Here is a 21127-nt window from a genome sequence, read left to right on the forward strand (position 1 = left end):
TTTATACCTTCTGGGTTGAAAAGTGGTCCTTAGATAGATGGTGATTTTCTTTTCCTTGTTTAATGTGAAAAAATCTGTAAGCACCTTCTGTAGGTGGAATCAGTTGTAGCTTAATACTGATCTAGCTGATCAAGGATGGCCCTGTTTATGCTCCTATACGTTAACAAAATTGTGGCATCATCCAGAAACACACCTGACACTTTCCATATAACAATCAGAATAAAAACTGTGGTTAGGCTTTGGTGATTGTCATGCACAAGCTGTGCACATATTTCTACATCAACAAAATATCCATATTTGCTACAACTTTTGCAGACATAATTTAAAGACAACAAAATGTAAATACACCTTCTTTAATCAGTTGAGATGACAATGAGTTTTATTTTATGTGCTAGTGCCATGTTTGTTGTTCCAGATCTATACAGTTATCAGTATGTTGCCTGTAGTTGGATTGAAATTTTGAATGATGGCAGCTAACTACTTTTGCAAGCACTGTAATTTATATTTTTTAAGAGATGCCCAAATGGCGCATAGCATCATCTCCGCCCATTCTTAAAAGTGAGTCTTTTAAGTTCTTTGCAAGAAGACAGTATCATCACCTTACGAAAGTACTGTGGGCGGTGGATCTGCAGTGGATGAGAGCACTTCCTGGCAGGTTTGAACAAAGTGCTTCAGGGGCCAGGGATTTAGGACAAACAGACATATCCAGAGAAACTCTTATTCCACTTATTCTGTTTATACTGAACTCCTTAGCTTTAAGTGCCTTTTGATTTCGTGCACTGGCTTTTACTGAACTCTGGCTTCTGCTCTAGCTTTTGGGTTTCTAAAAGCTGTTTGGTATGGTTTATAACTATAAGGCTATCAAGTCACTGACAAGCTGTATCTAACTGTCTAATGTTCCTGTTCTTCACTGTGTTTTCAGCTCCCCTTAACCTCCTGGAGCTTGGTTATTTAGCTGAGATAGGCAGAGGCATGCATTTTGCATTTGAGTTGATAGTCATTTGCACTTCCAATTGATCTACTACTCACAGATGTTCAGTTGGACAATATACCCAAAGAATGAAATGTTGTACATCTGACAGGGATCAAGTCAGTAATGAAAGCTATCCATTTTTTTCATATCATATTAGTCTTTTCAGGTTTTGAATGCTCAAGTAGTGTTGATAATTTAAATTAACATGTAGAGTGCTGTAAGTTTGAAGAGATTAAATTCAGTGCCTTTGTATGAAGTGTGAAGAAGTCATTGGTAACAAAATGTCTTGAAGGACTGGCAAAATAATCCTATCCCAGCTTTAACAGCTCTGCTTTGGCACAGTTAGCACTCGTGTCACAAACCAGCAGCAGTGGCAGGCGTCACTCATGCATCCACCTCAAGGGGTGGCAATTGCTGTTCTGTGTGAGGGGTGGTTATTTTGTATCATCAGTAGGAATTGTTTCTCTTTCCAAAGTTTTTGCACTTGCTGAATTTCTTTAAAAAATGCATAAAATTTAGAGAACATACATGGAAAAACAGCAGACATACTTTAAAAAAAAAAAAACATAATTGCAAGCCTGTAATTCCAGATGAGTCTTCAACATTACAAATCACAGTTGAACAAAGTATCCAGACACCTAATTGGAAAATCAGTTCCTCCTAATAATATATTAATCCCATTCAGCCTGTCCTCAGCACAGAAGACTGGGTATCATTACTGATTACTTATGCAAGGTAGCCTGCTAATACAAAAAGGATTAAAATAGTCTTTTGATCCTTTTTGATCTTTCACAATGAAAGAACTCATTGGCACAAATGTTACATTTAAATCTAGAGTTCATTGGATTGTCAAGTTGAGTTTGTGGTCTTGAAAGACAAAAATACTGATAATGAAAAAATCTGGAAAAAAGAAAAAAAGCAGAATTGTTGCCTTTGCATTTAACCAGATTCTTGAGCATTCAAAAACTGCATAATCTTTGATTACCAAATGCCAACGTGTTGCCAGAAAAAAAAAGCATTTCTCTTTCACTTCTTCCCAGATAGTGCAAGATACAGTTTTCCTTCTAGGTCCTTCCTCAATGAAACCCAAAAGGATTTTTGATTTGAATGGCACTTTATCACAAGGACACATTAGAGGACCAGTTTGAAGAGGAAGTTCTGCCAAAACTCTGATCAGCTATTTAAAGTGTTTCCAGGCTTCTGTTTATTTTTATGAGTTGATGCTTCTGAGGTATTTGTTGTAGCAGGAATAGAATTTCCACAGTCACCTAATATGCCCTAACGAAATTATCTCCGTATGTAGAATTAGTTAGAAACTATGCCTAGAAAAGGAGTATGCTTTTTCTGAAGGAAAAAGGATTTGTACTTACTGACAGCAGAACTAAAAATAAGTGAAAGGAATAAGACACTGACTTATTTTTTTTTCCTTTAAAAAAAAAAAAGTGTATATGTAAGTATTCTTAGGTAATTATGAAATTTTCTTCACAGCATGAACATGATACTGCCAAACCAGCAGAATGGCAGAAAAGCCCGAAACAGGATGTTTTTGCCTGTTTGTTGTAGACAGTTCAGATTGTGAACACTGCTGGAACCACTGCTTTTTTCCGTGTGCATGGAAGCAGCGTGTAATACGCCGGCTGTCAAAACGTGCCATTCACCTTTGCCTCGCCTCAGGGGGCTCTCTTACAACATACATCCCGTTCACGCTGGGGTCTGGCTGCTGAACAGAACGAGAAGTTGCAGGTCTTTACTTGGGTGAACTGCGTGTGCGTGGAAACCCCTCTAACGTGTCTGTTTGTCCACCAGGCGAGGCGGCCAGGGGCAGCGATGCCGCGCGGCCTGCTCCTGCGCAGAACCCCCCAGCCCACCCAGGTACAGTTGCCGTGACAATGGCGAGTGGTTTCGTGCCTTCGGCATCACCGTGGGGCTGCCGAGGGACCCCCGCGGGTTTTCTTCATCTGTGGCGTCTCCATTCCCCGTTCATTGCCATTGTCCATCCACCAAGCGGCACTGTTGTGTAGAAGGAAAAAAAAAAAAAAAAGCAGCTTCGCTTCATCCCTCCCCGACTCTGCTGTGTGTGGCTCTGCGGTCACGTTCCCGTACGCCAGCATCTGTCCTCGTTGAAAGTCTGCACTTGCCTTGTAGTTTGTAGTCCATTTCACACTTCGACATGTGGGGCGATTTGACCATCAGCCTCCCGTTTAGTCACACAGCTTCCCTGTCGTTGTGTTTGGGGCAGGACGTCAGCATTAATGCTTTTAACTAAAGAGAAGCTTGCCTGCCTTGCTCTGAAATAAGCATACACATTTGTGTGATGAGTTGGTTTGCATAAATTTTAGAAGTGCTGGAAGCCTTTGTTCCCATTTCAGTGTAGGGAAAAAAAAAAAAAAGAATCTAATTTATCTGAAGTTTAAAAGTTCTATAAAACTCATGTCATTCTTTTTGCAGATTTTAATACTCTACATCCTGACTATGGCAAATAGAGAGTAATAGATGAGAGATCTGAATGGTTCTGAATTATAGATTGTGCCTTGCTTCTGTTCTTTTTGGTATCTTTGTCCTTCACTCTCCTTATAACTGTGATAGCTATTCTTTTCTCTGTAAGGGCCAAAGAGAGAGCGAGCCATTGGTTTTGTATGCCACCTGTGCATGTCTCCTTTGATTTTTCCTATATTCTCCTATAGTTATGGAGGTAAAGCCCTCCAAAGATCATGGTGATCTCCCTTACAACTAAACTCAAACTTTGTAAGACTTGCAGTTCGCTTTTCTTTCGTCATAAGTCTTCTCCACTCCTTTTGCCATCTTCTTTTCACTTCATTGTAGATCCTTATTATAGATCACATTATTTTTGAACTTCCCATCTTCTTCTCAAGACATTGCACATCTCCACCCTCTGACCTGCTGGCAACACCAACAGTTCAGTCCCTTTTCTCACTACCTCATCTGTGTATTTTCCAAATGGTTTTGAAACAGGGCATTTGTAACCCTAGTGTTGGCCCCAATAATCTTTAGCAACAGGCAAATAGAGAGTTAGAAGGCAGCACATGGAGGTTACACTGCTCCCTTTAGTCTCAGAAGGGTATGTATTTTTAGTGCATGAAGCCCAGTGCATCATTACTGTGAACTATTTATGGATTTTTGTGTGCATATATATATTTTTAAGACATCCTTTGCAGTAATGTGTTCTGACTACTGTTAACATCAGGGGTCCTTATCTCTTTCTGTGTTCACCTTAAGCATTTATTTGATTTCCATTCTTATGGTTTCTTCAGTGTGATTCATACAGGCTTTAGGACTTTCTGGTATGTGTTTAGGTGGTCAGAGAGATGGCTTCTATCTTCTATTAAAGAAGCATAATGTATTTATCAGAGCTTGATAGAATGAGCAGAAGAAAATTAGTCTTAAGTGATGCTCTCGGGTTGCTCACTGAGCTGATGAAGAAGAATGAGATGTGCTTGGTTAGTTAGTAAATATAGGTTGTTGTATCACTTTGTATATTTTGTTTGTGTGTTGAGGGTAAGAATTCCGTTTTATTTTTACTAGCCTTTTTTTACTGAGGAATATTCCAATATTAGAAACTCTCTCGAATGATCCTGAGCTATTGAGTGAGGAGAATGTTTCACACTACTGGTTAAGAAACATGCTCAATCAATGAGACACACTACAGAAAAGATACAAATGGCATTTTGTGTTTAATCCGCCTGAGACCCCGAAATCTCAGCATTAGTGGTATATTGTATTTTCAGTCTTACAAGAGGATTGTTAATGCCTCAAAAATTGATGCATGCATAATACATCTGACAGACTTCAGAAGCATTGTGGTGACTTCAGTTAACTGTCCTTGCTGTAGCTCTGCTAAACTACCGTGTTGGGAGCATCACAGGTAGCTTTCTTTATACAGTAGGGAAAATATGTTTGATTGGTGTGAATTGTCTTACAGCTTTCTTCTTATTTCCAGTTGGAAAATTGATTACTCCGTTGGATATTAGAAAAGCCTGTTACAGTACAAGAACTCTCCTTTCTGACTTTCAACAAGCACACTCTAATTCTTCATATGTGTTATTCTTTGTCTTGCATAATTACTAATCGCATCCCCTAAATAATGCATGTCTCAGTGTTGTTCACATGGTTGGGGTCAGCATAAAAATATAAGTTTCCTGATGATACTTTTCTCAAATTTGCTTACTCATGCAGCAGGGTCAGATGCTACTGATTAGAATCCCAAGCTTTCTTCTTACTTTCCATTTGGTATAAAATGTACTTCTGTTTTAGCGTATCTCCATCTTAGTTTCATTACATCTTGTGTTGCTTTTATTTTTCATCTTTATTATATTTTACAGTCCATAATAACCTGAGCATTCAAAGCTCTTGGTGCTGTTTGAGCAAATTTCCTTTTACAACAGTTGTGTTTTCTCTCCACAAAATCCCAGCTATACATATTTCTTCTCTTGTTTGGTTATGCAAGTAGGTATATATTCTAGTCCTCTAAACTGTGGTCCATCTTTTCAAGTGTAGCTGTTTAGTAAGCAAAGTGTTTGCCACAAAGTGTTTGTCTTTTCAACTTCCTATTATATTTTGGACTTTTTTTTTGAAGTACAAAAAATAGAAAAAAAAATATTATGAAGCATTTTTCCCCTCATTTTACCAAGCTGTATTGTATCATATGCATGGGTTCATCAAATATATTTAAAGCATCCCTCTCTCAATGTTACCTGTGAAATTTTACTACATAACCTGCTTATTGTAGATGACATGGGCTAAGCACAGATCATGCAGTGGAGAAGTTTGTGAAATACATATGTTGTTCTTTGTTTAACCTTTTTTGTTTCTAATCTTCATCCTATGTGGAAGTTATCTTCTTTTCTTACTAGGATGGGAAAGAAAGCCCATTTAGTCTAATTTATATGTAAAACAATATTTGTTATTGTAGTTCATTTTGTACATCTTACAGGATTTTTTTGTATAGCATTTATATTGGCTACTTTGGCTTAGCTATTTGATTTTCTTTTATAAATCCTTTATTTGCTAAAATGTGCCATCTCATCTGTGCCAAAACTATTTTTAAGTTTTACCTAATGTAAAACCACACTTACATTGTAAATTGTCAGTAAGAAATGCATGAGAAGTCTTCTTACATAAAGGCAACTGTAAGGATAATGGTGTTGCCAAGTGACATGATTTTATCCTAAAATTAGAAATCTTCTTAAAACTTCCTTGTGACTGAATTATTTCTGCTGTTTGCCATGCAGTGTTTTGTCCTTTTCCACCTCTAGAATTATTTACAGAATTGGAGATTCATGTTCATCTAGTTAGTGCATATCCCATCTCGCTATAAAATTTGAAGGCAAAAGTTAAGTGAGCTCTTACAGCCTCCATTTCCTGCACCTGAAGGAAGCTGTTGAGACTGAGGGGTACATGATACGTGACTAGAGAATGATGATACGTGACTTTCTGAGAAGCAGCAGAAAAATGCAATTCAATGAACTTGGTGGGAAGGGAAGAATAGAGAATGGAAAAAGTTGTAGCAAGGAAGTCACAGAAGTACAACAAGCAAAGTGAAGGGGTCCAAAGAAGAGGAAGAGGTGGCAGAACAGTGTCCATAGGAGTATGAGAAGCAGGACATAAAGTGTAGGACAGTCATCAGAGAGAAGAGCAAAATAATGCAGGAGAAAGTAGGAAACAGTTTGTATGCAATTTTTCTTCCAGAAAGCTTTAGGAATATTAAACTCATATTCTTTCCTGTTTTTTGTCCTTTTTGGTCCATTTTGTCATGCAGTATGTTATATTCTTTGCTAGTTCAATCTGTTAGTCTTTTTGCTGAGGTGACATTTTAAAAGGATCTGTATTTATTCCCTGTAGAAAATGTGAATTACTGTTTTTGTGTGGCTGTGGCTGTGCAATATATGCCATGTAGGTCAACTGCCACAGAGAATTTGGCTCGAGCTTTGTCTCCACCCTGCAGGTGGCCCTGGCCAAGCGTGACAGTGCTGATTTGCACACCACTTTGAGAACAGTTACTGCTCTAGATCTTAAATGAGTGAATAATATTAAGATGTTTCTGTACGAGTAGTTCCTGCTAGCTGTTTACCTTTATTTAAGATGTTTGAATTCAACATACATGGTCCCCTTCTGTATCTAAAGATGAATTTCTTTGTTTTCTGCAGCCTTTTCTGTGTCTATTTTCTTTCATTTCTTTGTCTTTTAGTTTTCTTATATACCTCCAGAAACATGGGGGAAGACCACAGTGCATAATGAAGGGTAGACTAACTCATTCCAGAAAAGGAGTTCTAGTTTTGTATTTTTAGAATTGGTAGTGGATCCACAATGACAAAAAGTGTACAAAAACGTATACTAAGTGCGTTGGAAGGCCTGTGCAATAATATGTGGCATATCTGAGAGTAAAACTGGTTGGAACAGAAGCAGTTTAGAACAAAGAAGGAAGAACCTCTGGCATCTGCAAGCCAGGTGGTTTGGAGTTTGATTATGGTCTTGCAGAGGAGATGAAGTTGCACTTGTAACAACTGGATGATTTAGTTTCAGTGGGTCATTCTTAAGGCCATAAAAAGTAGCATGAAAAGCACGAGCTCACACAAAAAAGGAAAGGAAAAGGGAGAAGCTAAACGAATTTTTCAATCAGAATAACTGACAAAACAGGAAAAGGGAAGAATTCTAAGCCTGAGTTTCATGTTTGTTTTTTTTTATTTGTTTGTTTGCTTTTCAGAATGGCAAATTCTGTACTTGTCACGCTGGATTGACTTCCTCAGATAATTGAAAGGGTTTTTTTGGAAAACTAGCATCTGTCCTAATGCAACATTTTCATAATGAAAGTTAATGAAAACTGACATATATATTGTTTTTTCTTCTGGAGTTGTTCAAATAAAAAGTTATATTAAATATTTCAAAACCCTCTGCAGGCCTCAACTGCAAGAAATGGTTCTTATCAAAGAATGTCTCATCACATACAGTGTCATGGTGAAATAGCTCAGGCATGTACCCCTGTGTCCTCACCATTAAAGTGGACAACACCAGATTCTCTAGAAAAGATGCATGAACTAGTAGTAATGAAATACTGAGTAGGTTTCATCAAAATCTGTTAGGTGAAGATGGCCTTAAAATTTGAGGCATGAGAACTTAAATTCTATCTCAAAGTCAAGTTATTGTTCCCTGTTGCAAGTCTAGATATTGTCATCTAGATATTATATGTCAAACCCATTCTTGGAATCTGATGTTCTTGTTTGTTTTCTTTTGTCAAGTTTTAGAGCATATTTGTTGAGAGAAAAAGGATTTCATTTTCAGTGTTGATGACATGAGACGTATTTATTTTTGTTATGAGATGTACTTTTGCTCATTATGCAGCAGAGAGAAGCTCCTCAGTCTATAGATAAAGTATATATACTGGGAAGGTATTTATATAGATAAATATATTATATAGCATATATATATATACTATATAATGTGCCCTTGTGTATATATACCTATATATACACTAAGATTTGTATTTTTCTTTCATACAAAAATCGAGTTCTGTGTATGTCAAAATAGTTCTTCAATCTCAGTGCATGCTGATACACTTCAACATTTCATTCTGTGTTGAGCTATCTGTGAATCTCAGTGAATATCAATAAAGACAAGGAAGTATTTACAGGGAAAAGAAACAGCGTGCTGATTAATTCTCATCTTACTTTCCACTTGTTTTGCAGGTCAGACTTCAAAAAACATCAGTTCATCTCCAAGCATAGAGAGCTTGTCTGGAGGACGTGAATTTACAGGATCTCCACCTTTGTCTGCATCAAAAAAGGATTCCTTTTTCAGTACAATCTCCCGTTCTCGTTCCCAAAGCAAGACTATGAGCAGAAAAGAGTCTGTGAGTTCTTTAACTTGTTAAACTATTTTAATGTCACACTGCATTACTTGTTAGAGCCAATCATTTCTCTCATTCATTAAGCACTTGTACTTGAAAATGTTTCCCTCAGCTCAAATTAACAGCAAAAGCAGAAATAAGCTATTTAAACTGTTTCTGTTGAGTAACATCTCCATTATGGATTCCATCCCATAATCCTACTTGAAACTGTGAAAGTGCCTTATGCCTTTGAGAAAGAGAAAAGAACTCCTGTAAGTTACTTTGCTTTGTTAGACTTTCGGTGTAAGTTAATAAACAGTTCAGTGGGGAGCGTGAATGCTCAGCAGATCCAAACATGTCCATCTGTTATCCCTGAAATTCTTTAATACATACGAGATTTCCCAGTGTCTGTAGCATCTGTAGTCTGTAGTCACAGTTTTATTTCTCACACAGCCCTGACCTTCCGTTTGGCCACAAGACATTTTTTATTTAAACAGAATATTTTCATCCAAGAAAATCAGTTTGAATTAATCATAGGTGTGTTCCAAAGAAATTCTCATCCAGTCAGTGATATTTTAGGAGCACTAATTTGGTAAATCTCATATGCCTTGGAGCAGGAGGATTCTTGTTTATTTTACATAACCGCTCCCCATTGGCTTTCTGCTGATTAGAACCCAGCTAGCATAGACAGAAAAAGTTGTTTTTTTTGCGAGATGAAGGCAGGTTTTTTTCTCTCTTCCATTTTTGTCAACGTATGTTTATATAACTTCCCATTGATTTCAACAAAAATGAATTGTAATAGCAACATTCCTGTACTGCAGCATTCTTCAGGTATTCAGAAATCTTAGAAACAGAGCTAAATTCAGCGCAAAAATTAATCTGAATATCTCATCATTTTTGTTCTTAAGCAGCAGAAACGTTATTAATAGTCACATTATATTTTCAATTTGATACTTAAAATGTTTTAATGAAATGCATAACTTTGCACATCCTTTTTTTTTAGTTTTTATGCAAAAAAAAATAAGGTTTAATTCTTGTTCTGCATTCTTCATTGATGCCTAAAGAAAAATTGTGCATTGTAGTTAGTTAACAAGAAGCCTTAATTTTGGGTTGTATTCATTTAAGATACATCAGAATGAATTTAAAGCTAAAACCAACTCTATATCTTTCTGCTTGTCCTTAAGAGTTGAAGAAAAATAAATATACCAATATTAAAGTTCTCCTTTTATTCAGCTCAATAAGATCTAAATCCAAATTTTGTTTACAACTTTTATCCCAGCCAGGACTTAGGTTTTTTGCACTTCAGTAGAGTTTAAGAATAATTCCTCCTCAGTCCTCTAATAGGAGACAGAAGAATTTTTCATAACACTCAGAGTCAGAGTCTATTAATGATCAATACATTTTCAGATAAATAATTTCCCGTATTAGTGAAATTTTATTCATCTTTATTAAGGATTTTGAACAAAGATACTAATTGGAACACATTTGTAGTCCTTATGATAATTTTCAACAGATTGGTAGCCGTGATAATCTAAGCTGAGCACTGATTTTTAAAGACATTGTTTGAACTGTGATAAACTTTACATTGTACCCTTGAATGACTGAACAGCTACGAAAGGTTTTAGGCTACCAAAATCTATGTCTCCTTGTGTTTGTTTCTGACTGACTTTTGATACAGGAAAAAAAAATAAATTATAGCAGCTCTGATAGGAAAAGGTTTGTTTAAATCTATTCTTTAATTCTTTAAGATTATGTTGTAGTTTATATTTTCCTGTAAATTTCGTGATTTCTAGTGTTCTATTTAAAGAAAACCCCAAAGAGTTCTCATCCTAAGGTCCAGAAATAGTTGCATCAGGATTCTCCAGTCTTATGGTTGCTTCCTTTACAGCTGTTTTCTAAAGGGAAAAAAAAAAGAAAAAGAAAAAAAAAAACTTGAAAACATAATGGCTTCACATTTTCATTTTATTTATAAAAACTGAGCTGTTTTACATTTTTACATTTTTCTCTAATAATCACTGAGATTATATTACTTAGCATTGCGGAAATTACCTTTGTTGGAACATGGCCATGCATCGATCACTTTTCATAAAGATGCTTTTAAAAGCAGTCATTCTGTGTGTAATGGATGAAGAAGAATCTATTTCCCCTTCATCTTTGTAATTCTAATTAATGTCCTTCTCAAGGAAAAAGTAGGAGTGGAATGCATACATAAAAACATGTCCTTCAACGTGGAATTAAAAAAGGTGATTCCCACATACCAGAGGAGATTCCTGTGGCATTGTCAAAGGATGAACGGGAAAGTCATCATCACCCGTATCACAGGTCCGGTTCTGGACTCCCCCATATAAGAGAGATGTGGACACACTGGAGGTTGTCCAACAAAGGGCCGCAAAGATGGTGAAGGGACTGGAGCACTGTGCGGGTGACCAAGCACTGGAACAGGTTGCCCAGAGATGTTGAGTCTCCCTCATTGGAGATGTTCAAAAGCCACATGGACGTGGTCCTGTGCACCCAGCTGTAGATGGCCCTGTGTGAGCAGGGGATTAGACCAGCTGACCTCCAGAGGTCCCTTCCAACCTCAACCGTTCTGTGATTTTGTGACAGGATAAACTGGAATAAGACTTGTCTAAATTCTTTCTTTCCCAAAGTCTGTCCAACAAGTTGGACTTTCTTTGGAAGAGTTATAGTCATAATACTTAACTTGATTCATTGCCTCCAGGAACAGGATGTCTCCATTTCTCTTATTAAGGACTTAATAAGATATTAACATTTGTGTTATATTTAGTCTTCTGGATTTTTTTTCCCTCTCAAATCCAAAGATCAATTGAATGACATTTTTACTGCTGTTGACAGAAACAGATGTCCCCAGCTTTATTTAGTTAAGGAAGTGAATATATAGCCTCAGGGCTGAATGCACAATATCAGATCATACTTTGGCAACCGATGGCAGCCTGATGTTATTCACGTTATTACTGAGAAGCATTAAGCTGTGTGCTAATGTGAGACCCTCCAAAAGTGTTTAAAAGGTTGTTTTTTTATGTGCTCAGCAGTGAAATACCTCTCTTCCTCCTTACTGCTTTCTAATAGGTTGCAATTTCTGGAGCCTCCTTCCCACAAATAAGAACAGGAACGTAGTAATATACGTTCAGTGTCCATTATCTTCTGGCTGGGTCAATCTAGCTGGAATAAAGTTCCAGAAAATTTCCACTCATAGCCTGCTTGCTGCCCCCTCCCTTTCAGCAGAGTTGGGAAACTGGGTGCATTTGTGGGTCATTTATTTGTGATTATGTTATATTCAGTACCCCAGCAAACATCAAGGACAGTCTCTTTTCAGCAAACAGAAAAGCTGACTAGACCTTGATTTTGGCAAATATGGTTGGCTGGTTTCAGTTTCTGGCAGAAAATTTTGTAAATTGCTTTCAGCCATAGAGATGTGCCAACAGTTTTTAAAAACTTTCACAAAACAAAAGTAGGATAGAGATATTTTTAACTGAAAAGAAGATTTTCATTTAGATAAATTGTATATTTTAATAATTTCTAAATTAAAGGTCTCAAGTTAAGAAAAATAAAATGATCCATTTGGAAAATGTGTTAATTAAAGAATTCCAAAGAAGGACACATTTCTAAGGAAAATCTGGAGAAGTTTATTTTCTTTACTAAAACAGTTTACAAACATGGTCAAACAGAATCCTCATTTTTAGCAAAAAAATCCTGAACAAAGTGTCATCCATTATGCTGTTTTTGATTGCACAGACTTTTTAATTAAATTAAATTTGACAACATATGCTATTGTCCCCACAAGCAGGTAGAAACAACTGTTACTGTCTGTGATTCACATTGCAGGTTTATCTGATTTGAAGTTAGTTATGAGTACACCTACAGATCAGAAAATTAATGGATGCCATCATTTTTAATTAAGTAGGCATCTGCTTTACTGATTTTGGAGCCTCGTTTAAGCATACAAGCTTGACGGTTTTGCTCAAGTAGAGGTAGTATAAGAAAATCAAAGGGATAATAAACGAAACGCTTAAGAACCGCACATAAAAACTCATGGATGCAAAACTGCATTTGAAGAAGAGCATACCTTTTGTATGATGTATAACACATCTTGGAGACATCTTTTATTCCCATATCTCTTTTCCTTGACTATTATTTTTTAAATCTCTTTGTAAAGGCTTTAAGCAAAATATTTGTCAGTCCATACTTAATCATGATGAACATTTGTTCAAAAATGTAAATGCTATGATGAAATGTCTTTTTTTAGTTAAGCATCATGAAGTGTTCCCTGAACACATAAGTGTCTGCGTACAACACCCAATTTCTTGGTCAGTGTGTAACAGGCCTAAAGTTAAAGGCATGATGATTGTTTCTCAGTGCCTTAGATTTAATGAACTTCAATGCCTTAACATTTTACTTCAATTAATGTTATGGAGCACATGCTTTTTTTTTCTTTTGTTTTGATGTGACAGACCAATTCTGACACATGAAAATTGTAATTTAGTACTTCAGTTCATCTAATTTTAGAGATGGGTGAAAAGAATAGTAAATCTGAGGTGCTGCCATGTCACGTGAGCACAGTTCGTAGAAAAACCTCTGAGATACTTTGGAAGTATGATGCTTTTCTCAGTTTCCTTCCTCAGGCACCCACAACATGCTGTGACTCAAGTAAAAGAGCTGAAAACAATGCAAGGGAAAATAAGCTGCCTTTTAAAGTTTTTCATTAGAAATACTTGCAAGTTTCATATGATTTAGTAAAAAGACAGCTGTATGCATGAGTGGCAGCTTTGAATTCTAATGCTCCTTATCTTTTTTGGAGTGATTCATTTCAGGGAAAAGAAACTGTACTGTGATAAAAGCAGAAAGTTAATTGCTTAGGAAAAAAAAAAAGAAAAAAAAAGATGAATAAAAATCCAAGTGGCTCAGCAGTGCTTTTTTGTCATATTATGAGCAATAAGTATGTATACAGAACAGATCTGAGGGGCCATTTGGAAGATTTTTTAAATGTCAGTGTAAACTGTTGTCTTTCTCTGGTACCAGAGATTCAGATACGTGCAGCTGAATTAGACTTACCAGTAACTTCTGCATAGAAGCAAATTAAAATTATATAATTGGAAAGAAGGCACTAAGAGCTTTTTAAATTATTGGACAGCCCTGTGTAACTGTCAAGGAAATTTTGAAAAATATCAAAATCTTGAATTATTTAGAATATAAACAGCATTTAAAGAAGGATTAAAGTGACGTAGGAACCAAGAAACATGAACATTAGCTCCTCAGCAGTCATGTTACCAGCAGCACTGCAGGTACAAGAATTTGCTCTGTGCCTGCTCTTTCCACCCACCAATCATAAAGTTAATGTTTCAGCATCCCGGTGACAAAGGGAAACGCATCTGAGGATCTATACTGGTGGCTTGAGCTGCCCTTTTACTCCCTTTAAATGGAAATCTCTTCCCTTCATCTTGCTCTTTTAAGGTGACAGCACAAAACTACTGTCCAGTTCTGTGAAGATCTCTTGAGATCTGTACTGAACTCTCAACAAAAGCATCGACATCTCTCTAAATCAAACTGTCGTTTTAGTTGTTTGGGCTTTTTGACTGCAAATGAATTGTGAAATGAATTGTAGGTATGCATTTAAATATAGAATAGCTTGATTTTTGTTTTGTCTGTTTGGTTAAATGAAATCTTTTCCTATAAAAAGAACAGAACTTCTACTTCTGCTCTTTTAACAACGTAGTATAAATGTTTACACTGGCATCTTTTTATTGTCACTGCATAATCACTATACTTAAGATTTACCTTCGTTAAACTCAGAGTTCTAAAAGCCCTAAATAATAATATCCTGATCTGGCCTTTATCCTGAATCATGACAGGAGTCACATCAAAGGTCAAATACATCCAGCCTGAATAGAGAAGGGTTTAGTGAAACTTTTTTGCAGCTGATGTCTAAAAGAATTTTAACTGAAGATGAGTTGAAAAGAAGGTGTACTGTAAGAGTCCTTCATAAATGATTGTGTGCATGTTAAACTGTGTGTATGTTAAAATACTTATTCAAAAAGGTAAATTAAGAAGCATAATTATGTATGTATATTGTACTTAATTGACTATTTCATTCAACCAAAAACTTCAGTAACCTAATATTGAAACATAGAATATGAACTTTATTCATTGTAGAATATCTGTTTATTCATCATTCCATATCCATATCCATTCAAGAATACTTAAAAGTGTATTTCAAAATTCAGAAGATATTTTGCTTTTTTTTGCCTCTGTTCACGTTTGTCTTACATTTGCCGTGGTAGGCCTATGCAGTCTTAAAGGCCAGATAGGCAGAAAGCCACCCAGCTGTGATACCAACCAATAATGGAGGAAATGAAGTTCTCATTTGCTTATGTGTTTATTTATAGATATTTCCAAAATGCTTACAATCATACCATTTAAATTAATATTTCAGTTTTATTACTTATGCAGAAATACTGCCATACGATTGTGAACAACATAAACAGCAACACTGACAGAAACCTTTTATCAGTATTTCTGTTCAAAGGGATAATTTCTATTTCCTTACAGCTCTTCCTGATGTATTATTACCTGTTCACTTATCAAGTGAAGTACTACAGATTTTCTTAGTTGTTCAGTGCCCACCCATGCACAATCAGTTATGCAAGTTTTGTTATATTCCATAGATCTTCCAGCATTTTATGGATCTTGTTGTTAAACTGTCTCTCTGCAGTCCCACAGGGCAGTGCCAGCAATCACAAGTCCCTCAAGTCTTACGTTTGCTTGAAAAAGAGTTTTCTTTCCATCCTCTATTTCTTTGTCCCTAGGTAAGAGTTTTCATTTAGGTATGCTCAACTTCCTCCGTCTTCCCGGTAAGGAGAGGATATCTGAGCATAGGAGTAGCATACTTTAAAGAGGAAAATATGCCCAGGTTAGATGAATACAAGTCCTGCTCGTACACCAGCCATGCATGTGCTGGTTTCCAGCTCTGCAACAGTGAGGCTGGTGCACCTGGAAGCAGCTTCAGTAAGATACTCACCGTTGGAAGCTGCTTTGGGAAACATCCAAGCCAGTAGTCCTTTGCCACTAACATTTCTGGGCAAGGTGAAGCATGGCACACTAAGCTGACTCCAACAGAGCGATCCTGGCAAATAGGCTTTGAATTGTTTAAGATGTAAATTCAACAGCAGGGCCTGGTGGGTAGAAGCTGTGAACCAAAGTTTCAGCTAGTTTCAGGATTTTAATTGAAATTAAATAGATCTATCAGAGGGCATAAGAGATCATCTGGGACTACATCTTTTGCTTTTTTTCCAAATGTCACTATATGTAGATATTTTAGCTTTGTTTTAAAAGAAAATAAATCATATACATAAATAATTATAAATTAACAATGAAATAAATATTTCCCTTCAGTCACTAATCATTTTGGTGGACATTATAAATTAATATTTTTATCGTGCTGTCCCAATATGGGCTGTTGACTGGTCTGCTCCGTGCTAATATATTCCAAACGGATCCACTTTTTCATAAAGCTACAGATACATAGTGCATAGAAATACACATATATGTATTTCACACATCTTCAATTTTAAAGACAGTAAGAAATATGTATTTTTTCTTCCATTTGAGAAGCGAGAGTCTCCTTGGACAACGATAATTCTACTGTTAGAAATTTGAGTGTTGGAAGAAAGAGTTCCTGACTATACTGAATCAGGGTTGCATTGCTTTCAGGGTTTGGGTTCTTGTTTTTTTTCGTTCTCTGTTTTATGTTTCTTTTTGAAGAACAGAAAGGCTGATTTATTTATTTATTTATCGTTATATTTATCATTTAATCATTTACCAATAATTAGTTGTTTCTATTTACATGCACAGAGCTTGGGAAAAGCATTGTATGATGCCATGCCTTTCTGTGTTATTAGTGAAAGCACATAGAGGAAAGTCAGGATAGGACTACTGCCCAAAAACATACGACTTTTCGGTTGGATGCCTTCTTGCGTTTTAATTTATTGGCAAATCTATCTTTATCTCATCCTAGTTGAACATCTCTATCTGTATTATAAAATTTCTTTCTTGGTTTTGATACTTACTTTCAATCAGAGCCCTCTGAACAAAAGAATCTGATATTTTTTTTCAGTGTTGGTACATAACCCGATTTAAATTAGCTCCTAGCAGTCACACTGAATATTTCAGTGACCTTTCTTATGTCCTTCATTTTAGTTTCTTATTTTTGTCAGTCACATTTCCTCACCCCCTTCTGACATATGTTGTCACCAAGATATCATCACTAAGGACTATGAAGTGACAGTTCAGTTTCAGGTTCTCAACTAGGCAATTGTGCTCCTGAACTTACTTTTTTGAGCAGAAGGGGATGCATCATGCCCTGAAGTGTTTTAACTTTGACAGCACTATGTTTTGATCTAGAATTCTAGGATTACTTTTTACCTAATTCACTCGTGCTTGCTCTTATGACCCTTGATGAATTTGGAGACACGCAGTACTGCCAGAGAACAAAGCTTCTGTGTTGGAAAGCAACAAGTCAAAGTAATGATCAGGGCAGATGAAAAAAAGGGGGAAAAGGTATGCTTTCGTTTGTTTTGTATTTTCCTTAACTTCCTTTAATGTGGGTAACTGCACCACCACTTAGTTCATTAATCTAACAGAGAATCTGTGCTTTAAGGAACGCACTAAATAAGTATATAACTATCAGCAAATGTACCGTGCTGTTTGTTACTCTGAGCATCTAGGTCTACTAACAGTAGTGAAATTAAGAAAGAAAAAAAAAGGTGGGGGGCGGGGGCAAGAAGGAAACATGTCCACTTAAACATCACCTGGACAGGCTGGAGAAGTGGGCCCACGTGAACCTAACGAGGTTCAACATGACGCAGTGCAAGGTGCTGCACCTGAATCAGGGCAGTCCCAGACAGAAATACAGACTGGGAGAACACATAGAAAGCAGCCCTGCGGAGAGAGACTTGGGGGGTTCTGGTGGACAAAAGGCTTGACATGTGCCAGCAGTGTGCGCTTGCAGCCCAGGTGGCCAACTGTGTCCTTGGCTGCATCAAGAGGCATGGCCAGCAGGTGGAGGGAGGTGACTGTCCCCCTCGGCTCTGCCCTCATGAGGCCCCCCACCTGCAGCACTGCATCCAGGTCAGAGGCCCCCAGCACAAGAAAGATGTGGGTCTGTTAGAGCGGGTCCAGAGGAGGACCACAAACATGATCAGAGGGCTGGAGCACCTCTCCTGTGTAGAAAGGCTGAGAGAGCTGGGGATGTTCAGCATGGAGAAGAGAAGGCTCTGGGGAGACCTCATTGCAACCTTTTAGTACTTAAAGGGGTCTTATAAAAAGGATGGAGAGGGACTCTTTAATTGGGTAGATAATGATAGGACAAGGGGAAATAGTCTTAAACTATAAGAGGAAAGATTTAGATTAGACATTAGGAAGAAATCCTTCACTGTAAGGGTATTGAGGCACTGGAACAGGGTGCCCAGAGAAGCTGTGAATGCTCCATCTGGGGAGGTGTTCAAGGCCAGGCTGGATGGGGCTTTGGCCAATGTGATCTAGTGGGTGGCATCCCTGCACATGGTAAGTGGGTTGGAACTAGGTGATTTTTATGGTCCCTTCCAACCCAAGCCATTCTATGATTAAACTACACTTTACCATCATGGCATTATACAGTCTGGAATGAGTTAAAACATTGTAAAATAAGAACATAATTCAAGTTCGCCACAAATGCAGTCCATAGGAATAAAATATATAAGATTTATCTGAGAATATTGTGCTTAAAATGTTGAATATTGTTGAAAGTGTACTCAAAATAATGAAAAATAGCGGTAGTAAAGATGTGAAAAATATTTAAGTAAGGTGCATTTGGAAATATATTAAGAATGGGGTTAGTTCAACTCATACAGAAACAGACAAAAATAGAGAGGTAATGGTTCATCACAGGAAATGAGTATATAATCTCTACTTCTGCAGGAATTAATACCTGAAAGCAGTATCTGAAGTCCTTTGTGTTCTCCCACACAATTCACAAGTAACAAAATTCTCAAAGTAAAAGTGACAACACGCACTGACAACATACATCTGTGACATCCTTGGTGAATTTCATCAAGCAAAAGCAATTGTGCTCACATCTAATCATTTCATAGCTACTTCCACATAGAAGGAACTTTCTCTAGACATCTGCAAAGCAAAATGCCTCTTCAAAAGTCTCCTAAAAATTCTTCCTTTCCATTGGCAACAGTTTGGTTGCTAACATGCTGAAGCCATGTCTGTAAGACTGACTAATATTGCCATATTGTTTCCATGTCCTCCCCATATGTGTGTCTGTAGCCATCTGTTGTCTCTTGGCTTGCACTGTTAAATCCTTTAGAGTAAGTTTTTTTTTTTTCCTTTCTGTTTTCATGGCGCCAAGGAGAGTGAGGTCTTGGTCTTGATGAGGGCCTGGGACTAATACAATTAAATAATAAATAAGTTAAATTAATAAATTAAACATTCTTTAATGTCATTTATTGTTCAAAAACAGTGGTTTCTGGTTTAAATGTCAGCATATGCTGTAGAGTATTCTGTGGCTGGCATGGATCATAAAAAAATTCTGTGGGTGTCAACTAACATTCATCTGTCAGGGGTTCAAGATTACAAAGTTAAATCTTGTATTTAGTTGCATTTCATTGTTAGATTCAAAAAATTAAAATGAAATAAATTCTCACAAAATGGAAACAATAACCACTACTTTTTTCTGTAGGGAAATTTGCATAAAAATTAATGAGATTCCATGCGTCTGAATCTTGTTTAACATGTAAAATGTTACCGATATCCTAAGGGTGTATAACTTGAGTATATTTTATGAATAAGCACTGGTAAGTCTCTAAGCAAGTCTTTGGCTTTAGAATTTCCTTGTATCAATGTAATTTTTTGCTATTATTTTCCTCTAAATGTTTCAAAACCTCATCAGAATTATTTTAAAATTTGCCCTGCAAACTTTCCAAGAGGTCAGAGGATGATTCTTTAGGGCTCTTGCTATATATACTGAAGGAGTTGAAAATATAACAGGGCAAATTAATATAGGAAGTATCCAAGGGCTATTAACTAAAAAGAAAACAAAACAACAACAACAAAACCCATTTCTAGTTCAAGAAATCTCTGATTCGCAAATCTTTGCATCCTCTGGGTGAGTATTCTGGCCAATACCACTACATGATTGTATTATTACGTACTTTTTTCATTACACGTGATGCTACCCGTCTTTGACCACCATCAAACAAGACGCAAGTAAAACTAGGCCTTTGTTCCAACACAATTCTGTCACTTTTTGCAGTGTATTTTTAATCACAACATTTTTGCTTAAGCACCTTACGTACCTTTAAATGCTCTTGAAGATAGTTTCTTTTCTGCTTCACTTACCACTTGGTAGTGCTGCCAAGCTGATCAACTTTCAGAGCCATTCAGCTCCAAGATGAATGGAATTTTGCCATTCTGAGTGTTCACAAATGAAGTATTGAGATATACATCATTGTAAGCCATTGATAACTGAGGGTTTCCTTTTCCTGGAGTTTCTACAGGAGTAAAACAGACAAAAATTTAATTTTTCTTTCACTTCCTGACCAGTAAGACTAAAAATTTAATGTTAGTATGGAAGAAAGACATTGCAGACCTGATTTCCTATATCTGTATTCTCTGTTTTCCAGCCCCTCTAGTTCCGTGTCTGTTCTCCCATCACGTATTTGGGAGAAACTTGTTTAAACTGATAAAAACAAGGTTGAGGAAGAATGGCTTCTGCCAAAACTATTTTTTCTTCAGACCTTGGCTTGTGTAGGATGCTAAATTCCAGTGGCCTTAATCATTTTTGGAAACCTTATTGCAGCTTGTAAAGTGATGAGCTGTAAAAGGATAGGATTACAATGTCAAAACTGTAAAACTTATTGTAATCTGTTCTCGAAGGTGCTGACCACTTTTAGTTAGTCATAGCTGTTTTTCTGAAACAGTAAAATTTGATGAAAAACAGGGTATGGTAGAACCATCACTGATCTCATTATGAGTCTACTTAACTCGGGAGAAAAGGAAGGATATAAAAAATTTATTTCCTGAGCTGTCTTTGTAAAGGTGAGAAGATAGATGAAAGGAAAGGTAATAAAAAGGGAAGAGCAAGCTTTGGACAAATGGAGAGCACCAGAACTGTATAGATTTAAAAAAAAAATAGCAAAGATATGGCAAATCATTAATCATAAAAGAATCAGTCTTCATGGCAAAAGGAAAAGGAGATACAACAATGTAATCAAAGTTCTGGATACAACAGTGTAATCAAAGTTCTGGATACAGAT

General features: G+C 36.7%; 1 protein-coding gene across 6 annotated transcripts in view; it reads left to right on the top strand.

Moving 5' to 3' along the window:
- The window catches only part of TBC1D5 (TBC1 domain family member 5), a 320497-nt gene that overhangs the window by 267942 nt on the left and 31428 nt on the right, over positions 1–21127 (top strand). For 5 of the 6 annotated variants that reach the window (XM_083824309.1, XM_083824307.1, XM_083824305.1 and 2 more), the window contains 2 exons: positions 2780–2845; positions 8674–8837. In XM_083824309.1, coding sequence (XP_083680435.1) covers positions 2780–2845; positions 8674–8837 — 230 coding nt within the window. The remainder of the gene's footprint in view (positions 1–2779; positions 2846–8673; positions 8838–21127) is intronic. The other variant, XM_083824310.1, reaches the window with a different exon arrangement.

The sequence above is a fragment of the Anser anser genome, assembly GCF_964211835.1.
Source record: "Anser anser genome assembly, chromosome: 2".
Classification (NCBI taxonomy): domain Eukaryota; kingdom Metazoa; phylum Chordata; class Aves; order Anseriformes; family Anatidae; genus Anser; species Anser anser.